The sequence below is a fragment of the Rhineura floridana genome, chromosome 14 (assembly GCF_030035675.1).
Source record: "Rhineura floridana isolate rRhiFlo1 chromosome 14, rRhiFlo1.hap2, whole genome shotgun sequence".
Classification (NCBI taxonomy): Eukaryota; Metazoa; Chordata; class Lepidosauria; order Squamata; family Rhineuridae; genus Rhineura; species Rhineura floridana.
The window spans coordinates 9706955-9721951 of NC_084493.1; the positions used below are offsets into that span (position 1 = coordinate 9706955).

Genomic DNA, 14997 nt, shown 5'->3' on the forward strand with positions numbered 1-14997 from the left:
AGTGAACTTGTGAAATAACACTTGCTTTGACCTAACCTCATCTAACCTCCCCGCAAATGAGTCAGGATGAATGCTCAATAATGTGCTTGTCTGGAAGAACCCAAGGAAAGATGCACTGGACATTGTGGGATATCAGTTGCTTTGATGCAATGTCACCTAACCTCCCTGCAAACAAATCATAATGAATGCTCAACAAATAGTCCATCTTCTTTAACCTCCCTGCAAATTTTGTGCAAACAAATCAGAACAAACGCTAAAAAAACAAGACAAGCAAGCCACTCTGGCAGTGCAAGAGAGGAAGGGCCTAGAGATGTGATAGCTCGGAAAAAATTGGGAAGAACACTCACCCCCAATTTAGAAAACAAAAAACAAAACAGGCTATGGGGGGAAAAACCAGGAGTTTTCCTAATTTTTTCCCCAGACCTGCCCTTCTCTAGAGGGCCATAGCTCAGTGGTAAAGACTCTGCCTTGCATGCAGAAGGTCCCAAGTTCAATCCCTTGCATCTCCAGACAGGGCTGGGAGAGACTCCCTGCCAGAAACCATGCAGAGGTGCTGCCAGTCAGTGTAGGTAATACTGAGCTAGAGATACCAAAAATCTGACTCAGTATAAACAACCTTCCTTTGTTGACTCAGAAGCAACAAATCCTGCTCAAATCACTGGGGTTTTCTAACCCTGGTGCCAAGTCTAATTTATTTTAAACTGTATGTAATATTATATTTTAAATTGCTGTAACCCGCCCTGTGACCTATGGTGAAGGGCGGGTAAGAAATAGAAGCGAATTTTAATAATAATAATGATGATGATGATGATGAAGTCTTGATTGTTCAGAGCCATAGGCAATGAACAATTAAACAGATACAAAAGGAAGATACAAAATACATATTAAAAAACAGATCACATTACAAGAAAACACAGTTCGATGATCATAATAATGAAAAGAAGCAATAGTAGCACAAAGCTGCAGGCAGTTTATTCGAGCTCTCGGCACTCTCCTCTGCGCTTTCAGACGCTGGCGCAAGGCCTACTAACCCCAGGCAGGCCCCTTTCTCCCTTCCTGCTCTCACAGCAAGGCCTACATTTCTCGAGAGTAAGCCTAATCGAGGTTTAGGCCTCGAACCAAGCGTTCAAGCCTTCTCCGCTCCCAGAGGCGGCCCGACAGCCCGGAAGTGAGCGCTGAGGCGGCGGCAGCAGCAGCGGTGGAAGCTGGCAGCCGCTCGCTCCCTTTGGGGCAGGGCCTGGGCCTTCTCTTCCGGGATGCGACAGCGCGGGGAAGCCGAGGCGGCGGCGGCGTCCCGGGCATGAGCGACGTGGTGGAGCGGACGCTGAGTGCCTTGCCCGGCTTGTTGGGGCAGCACGAGCCGGGGGCTGTGCTTGGCAGCGCTGGAGTCGGGAGACCCGGCCGGGGCTCGGCCACCTCGCGCCTTGGCGGGCTGATCCGGAGCATCACCGCGCTCGCCTCCAAACATGTATGGGTGGGTCGAATTGGAGGGCGGGCGACGTTGTGGCGTGGAAGGTCTGGCGGGGAGCCTCGCTGGGGCCTGAAGCGGGGCTAGCGCGAGGTGTGGCCATCTGAAGCGTGCTTACCTGGAAGCAAACTCCACTGGAAACCTGCGGGATTGACTTCTGAGTAAACGGGGCTAGAATGCGCGTTTGCGTTCGCCCCGAGGTACAGCAGTAAAAGGTCCTCTGGGCATGCACAGAGTTCCCCCCTGTCTACCTCACCACATAGGACCAGCAAGCCACCAGCACGACCTCAAAATGAATGTGCCGATGCACTCAGGCTGCATGCACGAAGGATGAAGCATGGTTGGGGGTAACAGTGGGAGTGGGGTGTGTGCAAATAAAGCGTTCAAGGTGAAAGGGCAACCGACCCTGGATAAAGAGGAAGCTGAGGAGGGAAGCCCAGGTTTCTTATGACAGTAAGGAGTCACTCCTTTTGATCAGAGGCAGTGCACTGGGAGGGCTGCAGGTCTGGGGCCTTAGAAGAAACAACATTGTCCGTTAAAATTGCTCCCAGAAAGCAAATCTTTTAAAAGCCCGATAAGAGATGAATGAACTGTGCAAAGTTGCAAGCGTGTCTTTCAGCATTTTGTGCTATCATGAAACTGCTTGCTTTGTTTCTTTTGTTCTATGAAGTGTGGCCATGATTCAAGCAAAACCCGGCATTCTTTCAGCTGCATCGGCTTCAGTGGGAGTCAAGGGCTTGTCTTTGGCAGCAGCATCTTATGTATCATGGGTGGGGAACATTTTCAGGCTGAGGGCCCCATTCCATTCTGGGCAGCTGCCCAGGGGCCTTGCAGTGATTTAGATGCTACTATGATGGCAGTTCTAGCTGAGGTATCCAATGCAACATCAAACCCAGTGTTGTGGGATCAACTTCAGTTAGTGCGGCCTGATGATGTGGACCAGATGCTTGTAGTGATGCGCCTGCCCACCTGCTCATTAGATCCTTATCCATCCTGGCTTATTAAAGCAATAACTGGCTGTTAGAACAAATTAAACCAGAACTATCATTAGAAGTTAAAATGATGAATCTGAGGTTATCAAACTTTGGACGTATAATGAGAAGACATGATTCACTAGAAAAGACAATAATGCTGGGAAAAACAGAAGAGAGTAGAAAAAGAGGAAGGCCAAACAAGAGATGGATTGATGCCATAAAGGAAGCCACAGACCTGAATTTACAAGATCTGAACAGGGTGGTTCATGACAGATGCTATTGGAGGTTGCTGATTCATAGGGTTGCCATAAGTCGTAATTGACTTGAAGGCACACGTAACACACAGACTAGACACATTTTCACTCCCTTCTGTATCCTCCATCCAGACGAGAGAGGCGTTATTAGAATTTAAGGATGCATTCCAGGCAGGCAAAAATATTTGGGGTGTGAAGCAGGCCTAGGGAGGGGGGTGGTTTGAGGACAGGAAGTGTGGCCTGGGAGAGTGCTAAGGGCCAGAGAAAGAGGCCTGGAGGGGCGCATTTGGCCCCCAGGCCTGAGGTTCCCCACCCCTGTTATATATGTAATAATAGTGTATTTTTTAAAAAATAATAATGTATTGCACTGGGATCAACTTTTTTTTTAAAGTCAAGTCTAGCTGATTGTAGAAATCTAGTGTAGTTGTGCTATAGGGTAAAAGACATCATCTAGATGCCAAGAAAATACTTGGGAATGATTTTTGACTGACTTGTGACAAAGTGTCTTTTATGTTTTAGTTTTATGTCTACTAAAATCGTAAACATTTACAGTGCTTTTAAAAATTTCTTTATTAGGAGGAAGAAAAATTAATCCAACAGGAATTAAATAATTTAAAAGCAACAGTTTCTACACCCACTACAACACTGGTAAGTTCTCAAAGAAAAAAGCTGATTCTGCCCTGTCCTAGCATTTCAGATGTTTTGCCACTGGTGTATCTGAGATGTTCCTCTAGTCTAGTGTATCTATTATAGTGGTGTATTAAGACTTCCCCTGGTTGCTGGGGCTGGAGGGAACTGTAGTTGAACAACAGTGGGAGGGCCAAAGATTTCCTACACCTGCTACAGTAGGGCCCTGCTTCCCGGCACTCTGCTTCCTGGCGTTCCGCTAATGCCGTGGCTTTCATTCCCCGTTTTAAAGCCGCTTTTGCGGCATTTTTGCGGCATTTTTGTGCGACACACCCCATTATACTCAATGTGGTTCTGCTTTACGGCGATTTCCGCTTTACGGCGGGGGTCCAGAACGGAACCTGCCATATAAGCGGGGCCTGCCTGTATAGCCCTTCAGCTGGTGGACCTTTAAGGTAAGGATTGCACTCATAGTGATGTCAAATAAAGGCTTAAGAAGAAAGGCTACAGGACCTTAATGGAATTACAGCCTTAGTCAGAACAGGACTGAATAGTTAGAGCGCTCCCATGATTTCTGAAACATGACAAAAGAAGTGGCTCTTAGCCTCTGCCATCTGTGAATAATAGTTACCATGTCATATTCAGATTTTAACAAAGTTACTTTTTTTGGTGCTGTATGCTAATCATGTGTTGGGATTCATTAGAGTTGCCATAACTGGTGGTCTTCATCTCTTTGCAGAACTAGCACTTAAGAATCCTACTTTTTTCTTTTGGTAATTTGTATGATGTTTCACTTCTTGTATTTCAGAGGCTGATGAAGGAATGTATGGTGAGACTGATCTATTGTGAAATGCTGGGTTATGAGGCTTCTTTTGGATATATCCATGCCATCAAGTTAGCACAACAAGGAAACCTTTTTGAGAAAAGAGTTGGTAAGTATTTGAAACCATTACACATCAGTATGCTGCTCAAGAAAATACACATATAGCTCATGGTAGTATCTTGAGAAAGCAAACATTAAACAGGTTGGTCCATAATAGGTCCTCTTCTATCCATGATTTAATTATGGATTATGGGGCCTGACCTGGCAGATTTTGAAGACTGGGCAGTAGCTGTCATACACCTCCAGATCCAGAGGGCTTCTTAAGAACATCTACTCCAGATCCTGTTCTCATAGTGATCAGCCAAATTCCTGTGGAAAGCCCACAAGCAGGACCTGAGTGCAAAAGAGCTCTTCCTTCCTGTGTTTTCCAGCAACTGGTATGTCGAAGCTTTCTCTGACTGTGGGGGCAGAGCATAGGCATAATGGCTAGTAGCCCTTGATAGCCTTTGTTGTTGTTACATGCCTTCAAGTCGATTACGACTTATGGCGACCCTATGAATCTCTTTTTGGATATATTCATAGGGTTTTCATGGTAAGAGGCATTCAGAGGTGGTTTACCATTGCCTTCCTCTTACGGCACCCGGTATTCCCAGGCGATCTCCGATCTGCTTACCTTCCGAGATCAAACAAGATCAGGCGTGTTCAAGGTAGTATGGCCATAGCCATTGATACCCTTATCCTCCATATATTTGTTCAATCCCTCTTTAAAGCCATCCAAGCTGGTGGCCATCACTGCCTCTATGGGAATAAATTCCATAGTTTAACTATGTGCTGCGTGTAGAAGTATTTTTTTTGTCTTATTTCCAACATTCAGCTTCATTGGATGTCCATGTGTTCTAGTGTTATGAGAGAGGGAGAAAAACTTCTCTGTGCCGTGCATAATTTTATACGCTTCAGTCATGTAATTTTTTACTCACCTTTTCTCTAAACTAAAATGCTTCAAATGCAAAGGGTGGACCATCTCCTCCTTAAGGGTAGCCAGATCTATGTCTTTCTGCAGAGAAATGTTAACCATTTCCTGGCCCGCTAATGAATCTCATCCACCTAGCTGGCAAACAAACTCCCCCGCAGGCTAACTTTGACACGTGGGTCGGACCAAAAGTTTTTATGATAGTATAAAATGCTGAAGCAAGACATCAGTTTCAACATTTTGTACTATCATAAAAATGATCAGGCTTGCAAATTTGTCAGCTTCATTTGCTCTAATGGATTAGCTCTGTTCACTGCCCGCCTGGCATTGTGGCTTACTGCCTCTGAACTTGGAGGTTCCACATAACCGCACGAGTAATTACTTTTTATGTTTATAACATTATTTAATTATTATTATAAAAAATTATTTTGATCCCTGTATTTCTCACATCCTTTAAAAATTTTTAGATCGTCCTTGGGGACAGAGGTGTTTCGTATTTGGGAAAACTGCTGTAAAGCTCCTATGAGCTTGTAAACCAGTGTGGGATAAAAACTGAATAAATACCAATTCACTGGAATGCATAACATAGATTAGTTTTTTCCTTCTTTTAGGTTATTTGGCAGTTTCTTTATTTCTTCATGAAAACCATGAACTACTGCTTCTCCTTGTGAATACAGTTGTGAAGGTAACAGTTTTGTGGGAGGTTTGGAGGTAAACGTCACACTGGCCTCAGGCCTGAGTTCTCAATTTTTATGTAAAGTGTAAATTACAATTATATTATGTATTGATTAATAAAATCTTGTTTACCAGCTACAACATTAACAAAAGCACAAAGGGCTTGGATATTTCTCCTCCTGCGTAGGCCTTTTCAGCTCCGCCTTTCTGAAGGAGCAAAAGATCCTTGTTGCAACCCCCTTCTGAGAGCCCCAAGGGGGACTGTCATTGGACGATTAAATAGGCTGTGCCCCCCTCTATGCTTCATTCTTCTCTGGTTATTTGACAGTGAAGATCTCACTGTAAATTTGTAGTAGTTAGACGTGTGTGCGTGCGTATTGCTTTTGATTGCTCTTTTGTGATGGTTAAACAAAAAAGAAATGGTTTCTGACTCCTTCAGAGCCTTAAACTTCCTGTTGATAAATATTGGGTTCTTCTGAAGACCACATTGCACTTTACAAAGAAGAGGTATTTGTCTTACCTAAAGATCACGTTTTTCTGGTCAGTGAACTTACTTCACTGTATTTTTTGCAAACATTAGTTCCCTCCACCCCAGCTTCAATCTTCCAGGTTTATAATCTATGGGCGGGTAAAGTATTTATTTAAGAAAATCAAAAGAGCCTGCTGGATCAGGCCAGTGGCCTATGTAGTCCAGTATCCTGCACTCACAGTGCCCAACCGGATGTCTGTGGGAACCCTGCAAGCAGGACTTAAGCATAGGACTCCTGCAATTTCTAGCAACTGGTATTCAGACGCATGCTGCCTCCAACCATGGAGGAAGAGCGTAGCCATCATGGCTAGTAGCCATTAATAGCCTTCTCCTCCATGAATTTGTCTAGTCCTCTTTTAAAGCCATCCAAGTTGCTGGCCATCTCTGCTTCTTGTGGGAGCGAATTCTGTAGCTTAACTGTGCTATGTGAAGAAGTACTTTTTTTTTGGTCAGTTCTGAATCTTCCAACATTCAGCTTCGTCGAATGGCCACAAGTTCTAGTGTTATGAGAGAGGGAGAAAAATGTTGCTTTATCCACTTCCTCCATGCCATGCGTTATTTTATACACGGAGCCTGGCTGGGAGTCCAGAGTCTGTCAGTTCAAATCCCCGCTCATGTCTCCTGGGTGTCAAGGGCCAGCTAAAGATCACCCCCACAGCGAGTGGCTCAGGGGTTACGTGCCCTGCCACCTGTGTAGCTGTGGGCAAGCTGCATAGTCCCAAGGAGCCCAGTTGCCCCCCAGCTGGCAGCTGCAGACAAGGAAGGGGCTGTCTTGTGCAGCTGTGGCAAGCTGAGCAGGCCCTAGCCAGCTGGGGAGGACTAGCCTCAGAGGGAGGCGATGGTAAACCCCCTCTGAATACCGCTTACCATGAATTCCTATTCATAGGGTCGCCCATAAGTCGGGATCGACTTGAAAGCAGTGCATTTCCATTTCATCATGTTGACTGTATCCTGCCCTTCCTCCCAGAAGGAGCCCAGGTTGCTTATGAGAATGGAAAAAGCTCTTCCATGAAATGAAATGCTACAAAAGCCCAGAGAAAGTGAGGATTTTTTTTTTATGGGAACGCAAACATCGTTTTTACATGTTGGAGACGGTAACAAACGAATGCAGGATAAGCGAAACAAGTATATTGATATCCCTGTTGGGAGGAAGGGTGGGATATAAATCAAATAATAAATAAATAAATAAATAAAACTGTGTAATTGAGGTTCTGAGAAACATGGATTTACACTTATTGTTTTGATGTCATTTATATGGGAATAGGGAAAATACTTCTTTCCACTACTTTTTATACATAAGACTAACACATTTCAAAACACATCAAAAGCCCTTAAGCTTCACTTCATGTGGAAGCTTTTGTGTACTTTATGTGAGTTGCTATGAACTTCTTTGTTCATCATCTTAAAGTGGTTTTCTGTCTGTGTGGGGCCTTTTTTTTTTTTGTGCAATGCAGCTGTTGAGGCTGCTGTTTGAAGAGAAAGACAACGGAGATAACCTTTCTCCTGTGCTATTTCACCCTTTGGCCAAAAAAGACTCTCGGGGTGGCTTACAAAAATCCGTGCTAAGGCAGTCCCCGCCCCGGCTCATCATCTAAAAAGTCATGACACACGAGGAAAAAGGAATGGCAAGGAGGAAGGAGAAGCAAGCTCCAGCACAGATTCTTCAAGTGACAGTTGTCATCAAACAGTGGCATAGTCCTGTCTATGCAGATTCTGGCTGTCTAGAGAAGCAGCAACTCAGTGGCGGTTCTGGCTACTTTGCCCTTGACAAAGAGCAGATTCTGCAACCCCAAGAAGCCTCCTTCTATCTCCTTCCTTCCCCCTCCGCCAGATCAGATCCAGGAAGAGAGCAGTGAGTCTCCAGGCCAGGAGGACAGGGCAGCTTCTGCCACACTGTTCTTCCCTCAGACAGCTGACTTGATGGCTGAATCCTCATAGGAGGGGACTTACCTTTCTTCTGTTCCCTTTTCAAGCTACACTGCTCTTTTGCTTGAAATTGCACCTTCAGGAACCAGTCCTATAGGCACATAGGAAGCTGCCTTATACCATGTCAGACCATTGGTCCATCTAGCTGAGTACTGTCTACACTGACTGGCAGCATCTCTCCAGGGTTTCAGATAGGGAGTCTCTTCCAGCCCTGCCTGGCTCAACCTGGGACCTTCTGCATGCAAAGCAGGTGCTCTGCCACTGGGCCATGGTCCTTCCCCTTCATGTCACAGTGGCCTTTGTTCTTCATTCAGAAGTTGATAGAAACTGTTTTTCCTAAACAAGGACTAGAAGGACTAGGAACTTTAATGCCAATTTGTGCTCTTTTTATGGAGAGTGGTTTCTTTTCTTTTCTTTTTAGAAGTTGCTCTTTTAAAAAAGAATGACATTAGCGGTTCAAGGCTGTAATCCTATGCACGCTTTCAAGATGCTCCACCACTGAGCCAAGGCCCTTCTCTTGATCCACCAGCTATGGGGCCATAGGATATTCCCACACCCCCCAATGCCATTTCTGCATGAAATACAACAGCATCACTGTGTGGATGTAATGTCACAATAGCCAACATGGGACGGAACCAGGGGCAGGGAGGATGTGGGCCGGGTAGGGGAGGAGTGGACTTAACTGAATTCTATATCTCTTCCGATCCTGAGTGTGCCCCCAAATCAGCAGTGAAGGGGGATTGGCCACATGGGTTGCTGGGGATGGCGTGAGCCAAAAATGCTATTTGGCCCATGCAAAAGGCATGACGTTGGCCCATGCATCGGTCCTCCTGATTGGCTTTACCCGTACCTCAGCCTGGGAGTCACTCCTGGCCTTTTGTAGTCTGACCATGTACCCTGGATTCAAACCTGGGAACCCCCTAAATATTTGAGGCCTAGCATAGTTTTGACTTGCATAAGTAAAAATGTAAAAACGTTTGAAAGAACCTTTAAGAGAGATCTGTTAAACAGACTTAACCCAAGGGTGGGGGAAATCACCAGCTTTGTTTTCACGTCTCTTGCAGGATTTGCAGAGCACTAACCTCCTCGAAGTGTGTATGGCACTTACTGTTGCAAGCCAGATCTTCCCAAGGGAAATGATTCCAGCTGTCCTTCCTCTGATAGAAGACAAGCTTCAGCATTCAAAGTACGCTTGTAAACAATTCTTTTAATAACAACGATATTACTGCCAGCTCTTGAAGGCGCATTTGTTTAGACAAGCGTTTTTATTATGTTGTTTTAATGGGTTTGTTTGCTATATATTTTAATTACGGGTTTTTTAATGCAGTTGTTTTAAACTATTGTAATTACTGGCATTTTTATGGTTGGTTATAGTCCTTTTATTTTGCTGTTGCCTTTTATCTGTGAACGCCTTGGTATTTTTTCTTGAAATGAAAGGCAGTGTATAAATTCTATCATTATTATTACTATTATTTTATTCTCTTAGGAGACTTGAGTTTCAAAAGCTGTGACATAAACATGGAGCCCAAGATATAGTTGGGTATAAGAACGGTATAGTTCGGCTCCAACAAGTTGCAGTAAATTCTTTCTTATAGGGAAATTATTAGAAGAAAAGCAGTCCAGGCTCTGTACAAGTTCTACCTGATCGCTCCCAACCAAGTCCAGCACATCCATGACAAGTTTCGGAAAGCGCTTTGCGACAGGGACGTGGGAGTGATGGCTGCCTCGTTGCACATCTATCTCCAAATGGTGACGGTGAGAATCTTAGAAACAAAAAGCAAACAAACGCAGGGTGACCATGTGACCTGGGCTTGTCTTCAGCGAAGTGACAAAAAGAATGGAAATCTGAACGAGTGCGTTAACAGTGCAGCATTTCTGCCTCTGCAGGCCACTCTTGTGTGTTTCTGACGCATCATTATAGAATATAGGAAGCTGCTTATATGGAGCCAGTATTGTGTGAGAGCCAGTGTGGTGTAGTGGTTAAGGTGTTGGACTATGGCCTGGGAGACCAGGGTTCGAATCTCCACATAGCCGTGAAGCTCGCTGGGTGACCTTGGGCCAGTCACTGCCTCTCAGCCTCATGAAAACCCTATTCATAGGGTCACCATGCGTCAGAATCGACTTGAAGGCAGTACCTTTACATTTTGTGTGCACCAGCTGGCAGTGGCTATCTGGGATTTCAAGCAGGGATCTCTCCCTACCTGAGATGCGGGGGATTGAACCTGGGACCTTCTGATGGGTATACTAAGTTTCGTTTGTGCATTTTCTGCTCAGCTGTGTTTGATTTTGAGTTTGAAAGCTAGGGAGAATACGTGAGTAGGTCAGAAGTGACCAATGAGTAGGGGTGGTTTGGAATATTCGCAAAATTGGATTTGATATTGAGTTCTGGCATAAACTGCAAGTTCATCTCATCGTCGAAGAGGCTCCCACTCTTTGCCTGTGTTTGCGGCTGTTAGTAATGCTGCAATTTTAAAAAAACCGCAGTGAGAACCATGTAATTATTTACGTAATTATTTTTGTAATCTGCTGCTACTGTATACATTATATAAATATACAGCAGCATAAGGAATAACAGAGAAAATTACGTAATTTTTCAGAAAAAATAACAACAAAAAAGGGAGAACCGGGAATTGCGATAACTAGTGGAATAACAATTTGTAGTGAATAGGAGCTGGCAGCCCATTCGACAAACTGAGAAATGGAACCGAATCTCATCCCTACCAATGAGGCATTGAAACATAGCTTTTGTTTCTGTGTTTACGTAGGCCTGTGTCTTAATTGCGTGTTTTGCTCCTTTGTCTAGGAAAACTCCTCTGGATACAAAGACTTGACAGGCAGCTTCGTCGCTATTCTGAAGCAGGTGGTGGGAGGAAAACTCCCTGTAGACTTCAATTATCACAGTGTGCCTGCTCCTTGGCTACAAATCCAGCTATTAAGAATATTGGGGTTGCTTGGAAAAGACGACCCAAGGTAAAACGTTCCCTTCTTTGCTTAAACTTCTTGACAGCTTGCTTTGGCTTCCTGAGCCTCTTACTGTGTTCCCATGACACAAAAGCCCAAAAACATTTCCATGGAGCAGCTCTGCCCTCCGTTCCTCAACAGTTGACATGGCCAGTTCTTTTCTGTTGGATTGCTCTCATTTCTTAGCTAGTCTCTCAGTTTTTCTGCCAGTCAGGATGTGGGGGAACAGGGCAAACAGTGCTTCTGGAATGTAGTTCTGGTTGTTGAATGAAGCTACTGCCTGTGGATGAGTGACAGGTTTTTTTTATCGTCATAAAAGAAATTTCTTATTTGCAAGGCTATCAGTCTTCCCCTTTCCCATGAACATTAGAAGAGCCTGCTGGATTAGGCCAATAGCCCATCTAGTACAGCATCCTGTTTTCACAGTGGCTTACCAGATGCCCATGGGAAGCCCGAAAGCAGGACCTAAGCACAACAGCGTGTGATTCCCAGCATTTAGAAGCGTATTGCCTCAGGCAGCAGGGTAGAACATAGCCATTGTGGCCAGTAGCCATTGATAGCCTTATCCTCCGCGAATTGGCCTAATTCTTTCTTAAAGCCATGCATGTTGGTGGCTGTCACTACTTCTTGTGGTGTGTGAAGAAATACATTTGTCTGTCCTGAATCTTACTAATTAGGTGTGAGGTGTTTTGAGCCTTTACTTGAGGTCTCCATTGCAGGAATGTACATGGATTTTTTATTATTTGTTTATAAAATAAACAATTTCACATGCATCTCAAAGTGGCTTACAAATAAACAAAAAATGCTCCACAGAAAATTTTAAAACGTAGACTTAAAATATCAGAAAATAACATTAAAGCAACATTCACGATGCAAAGGCATCTTGAAATAAAACCATTTTAATCTGAAGTCTGAAACTTTTGCAGGAATGGTGCCTGCCTGGTTTCCGCTGGGAGGGAGTTCCATAGAGTTGGGGCCACTTTCCTGACAGCATGTCACCTTGTCGACATGAGTTGTGCTTCTGGACTGTGGGGGCCACTAATAGTGCTCCCCCAGTGATTGGCTTGGGACATACGGGGCCAGGGTGTAGTTGTCCAGGGTCTTGGGGTGTGTGTGTCTTAGACCCTTTACTTTTTTGGGAGTGGGATCCCAGCACAGTCCCTATGTCTCCAGCATCCTACGAGCCAATCAGTGTGAAAGGGGAGTGGGTTAGTCACTGAGAAGAGTCTTCTGACATGCTTCCTGGTCCATTCTTGGTGATTGGAGCCAATCAGAGTGAAAGGAGGTGAGTCAGCCACTGAGAAGACTCTTTTCAGTAGCTAATAGTATCCCCTTTCATGCTTATTGGCTCCTAGGGACATTGGTTGTTTTAGGAGAAGGCATTAACAAGGATCTCATTCATCAAAAAAGGGGGAGGGGTGTGACTATGATGAAGGGCCCCTGCACTTCTGAATTTGCCACGACACTACTATACGGGGCATTTTGTGTTGTAAATCAAAGAATATTTTGCATAGTCTCCAGTGAGAGACCTCTGTGCTTCTCTCCTTTAATTCATTGGTGTTTTTGCCGGAGACATTCTTGCTGAAATATCTGTGGCTGCTAATGCCAAATATAGTAACCCTCCCTCTCCTCAAGAATGCTTCAGAATATGAACTCTGTGTGGCTTCTAAAACTTCCTTAAACACAAATTTTGATTTGCTGTGCTTTGGATTCTTTCTAGGGCTGTGTGCTTAGCCTGCACGTACTGTATGTGTTTGACACACAGTTGCAAAGGAGCAATCAGGAGCCTTAAAAGTGTGCTCCCAGTTGTTCCTTGACAAGCAGGACTCTTTCTCTGCAGGGCTTGCTGTACGCACAAATACTCCTGTTCACCACTGGATGTGGTGATGCAAAGAATCTTTCTCTATAGCCGCAGCTCAAGCTGTGCCCATAAAGGAATGATTTTACTTTGCATCAGCTGATGTAATTATGACAGCAGGTGATTGACAGGATCAGCCCCCCCCTACTCCCAATTTGGACCATAAACTCTCTTGGGCAGGTTTTGTTACTTGCAATACATTTTGCACATAGGATCCTGATCTCATTTGTTCCTAGTAATTCTCAATTGAAATGACTAGCATGATAAATCATAGTTGTAATATGAAGGCACCCCTTAAAATCTTATAATGGGTTGTTGGACTACATGAAAAGTTGGGGAGCACTCAGATCTTAAAACTGAAACAAATTCTTCTTCTTCTTCTTCTAAAAAAGCATGTTCTTGAATGCTTTTTCATTTTGTTGCAGGACCAGTGAGTTAATGTATGATGTTTTGGATGAATCTTTAAGGAGAGCGGAGATAAACCATAACATTACATACGGTAGGTGAGAGTATATTTTGTAAACTTAAGGAGAAAATGCAAAGTACTGGCTATGTTAAAATTGTATTCTCTTTTAAGTTATAATCCTGAAGGGTCACAACATGAATGGGTGAGAAAGGTATATGCAGGTGAAGATTTTTAGTACAGCTGATGATCTGGCTGAATAAGCAAGCAAGTTTTAAATGTAAAAGCTGTTTGCTTCTTCTGCTGGGGGAATTGACTGCATTCAAATTCAATAAATAAAACTCCTCAAACACATACTGCTTCCTTCCCATTCATACAACTCTGTAGATTACAGATTAAAGTCCTATTTAATAATGAGGTGGCGAATTTGAGCTACTTTGTATAATATACCCTGGTCCCAAAAAAGCTTCCAGCAAATGTGTGCTAAAATATCCTTCGCTAAAACACTCCACTAAGAGTCCTAGTTGTCACTGAGATGGTAAACCTGTCTTTTGGCTATGCTACTGCAGATGGGAACTCTCAGGACTGACTGAATGCCTCTCCATATAGAAAAATTACCAGGGTATAGAAGATATGTTGGGAGAAGGGTTCCAGCCTAGACGCTTACTTGTCATTCGCTTTTTTTGTATAGAAGAAATTCTTTTGTATGGAGGAATATTCAGTAATTTGAGCCCCCACCTGCAGTCTAAAATGGTACACTCCAGTAACAGGTTTATTGCCACAGTGTGAACTGGATGACGACTGACAGCTTAAATGGAAACTTAAACGTAAAAAGTCCTGGCCAGGGTGGGGTGGGGAGAGATCTTCAGCTGGCAGCAAAAAGAATAGGTGAGCCTGCCAGGGGTGATCATTCTGTAAGTGGACCTTCTAGGCACTTATTACCCACTTAACATCAGTAAGCAGGGTCACTTGGAGAAGAACCTCTGAAGATCTTACATCATGGGTTAAGACAGTCTTTTAAAGCAGGGCTGTGGAGTCGGTACGCCAAACCTTCGACTCCGACTCCTCTATTTTTCTACTCTCCGACTCCGACTCCACCCAAAATTGCTTCCAACTCCACAGCCCTGGAAAGGGCTGTAAATGTCTTTTTAAATTGGAAGCTCTCATAGGAGCATTTTTATCGCTGCCTGAATATGCGCTGATCTTGGCATCACAGCATTTGTCTTCATCTGGGTCCTGTGTCATACACTGACACACAAAATGTTTTCCATCTTCAGTTATGGTGAAATACTCAACTACAGCTGACTTCATGGGAAGCTTCTTTGACATTTTGAATTTATATTTTAAAAAATTTGTCAATCAAAATTTATTTTGAAGTCGGAGTCGGTACATTTCTACCGACTCCACCCAAAATTGCTTCCGACTCCACGACTCCGACTCCACAGCCCTGTTTTAAAGGTGTCCATATACAGTGTGGAAGTCAGTGAAGATGTTTCAGAATGAAAGAAATGCACTGTTGAAAGAGTTGT

At 44.1% G+C, this 14997-nt stretch overlaps 1 protein-coding gene across 6 annotated transcripts in view; it reads left to right on the forward strand.

Moving 5' to 3' along the window:
- The first annotated feature begins 1085 nt into the window (after positions 1–1085).
- The window catches only part of AP4E1 (adaptor related protein complex 4 subunit epsilon 1), a 34923-nt gene continuing 21011 nt past the window's right edge, over positions 1086–14997 (forward strand). The window contains exons 1-8 of one of the 6 annotated variants that reach the window (XM_061595114.1): positions 1086–1474; positions 3273–3344; positions 4132–4255; positions 5728–5801; positions 9311–9432; positions 9842–10001; positions 11050–11216; positions 13491–13564. In XM_061595114.1, the coding sequence (XP_061451098.1) occupies positions 1301–1474; positions 3273–3344; positions 4132–4255; positions 5728–5801; positions 9311–9432; positions 9842–10001; positions 11050–11216; positions 13491–13564 (967 nt within the window). In that variant the 5' untranslated portion in view covers positions 1086–1300. Of the gene's footprint in view, positions 1475–1618; positions 1922–3272; positions 3345–4131; positions 4256–4728; positions 4854–5710; positions 5828–7206; positions 7361–9310; positions 9433–9841; positions 10002–11049; positions 11217–13490; positions 13565–14997 lie in introns of those variants that run through there. The other 5 variants (XM_061595115.1, XM_061595116.1, XM_061595117.1 and 2 more) reach the window with 5 other exon arrangements.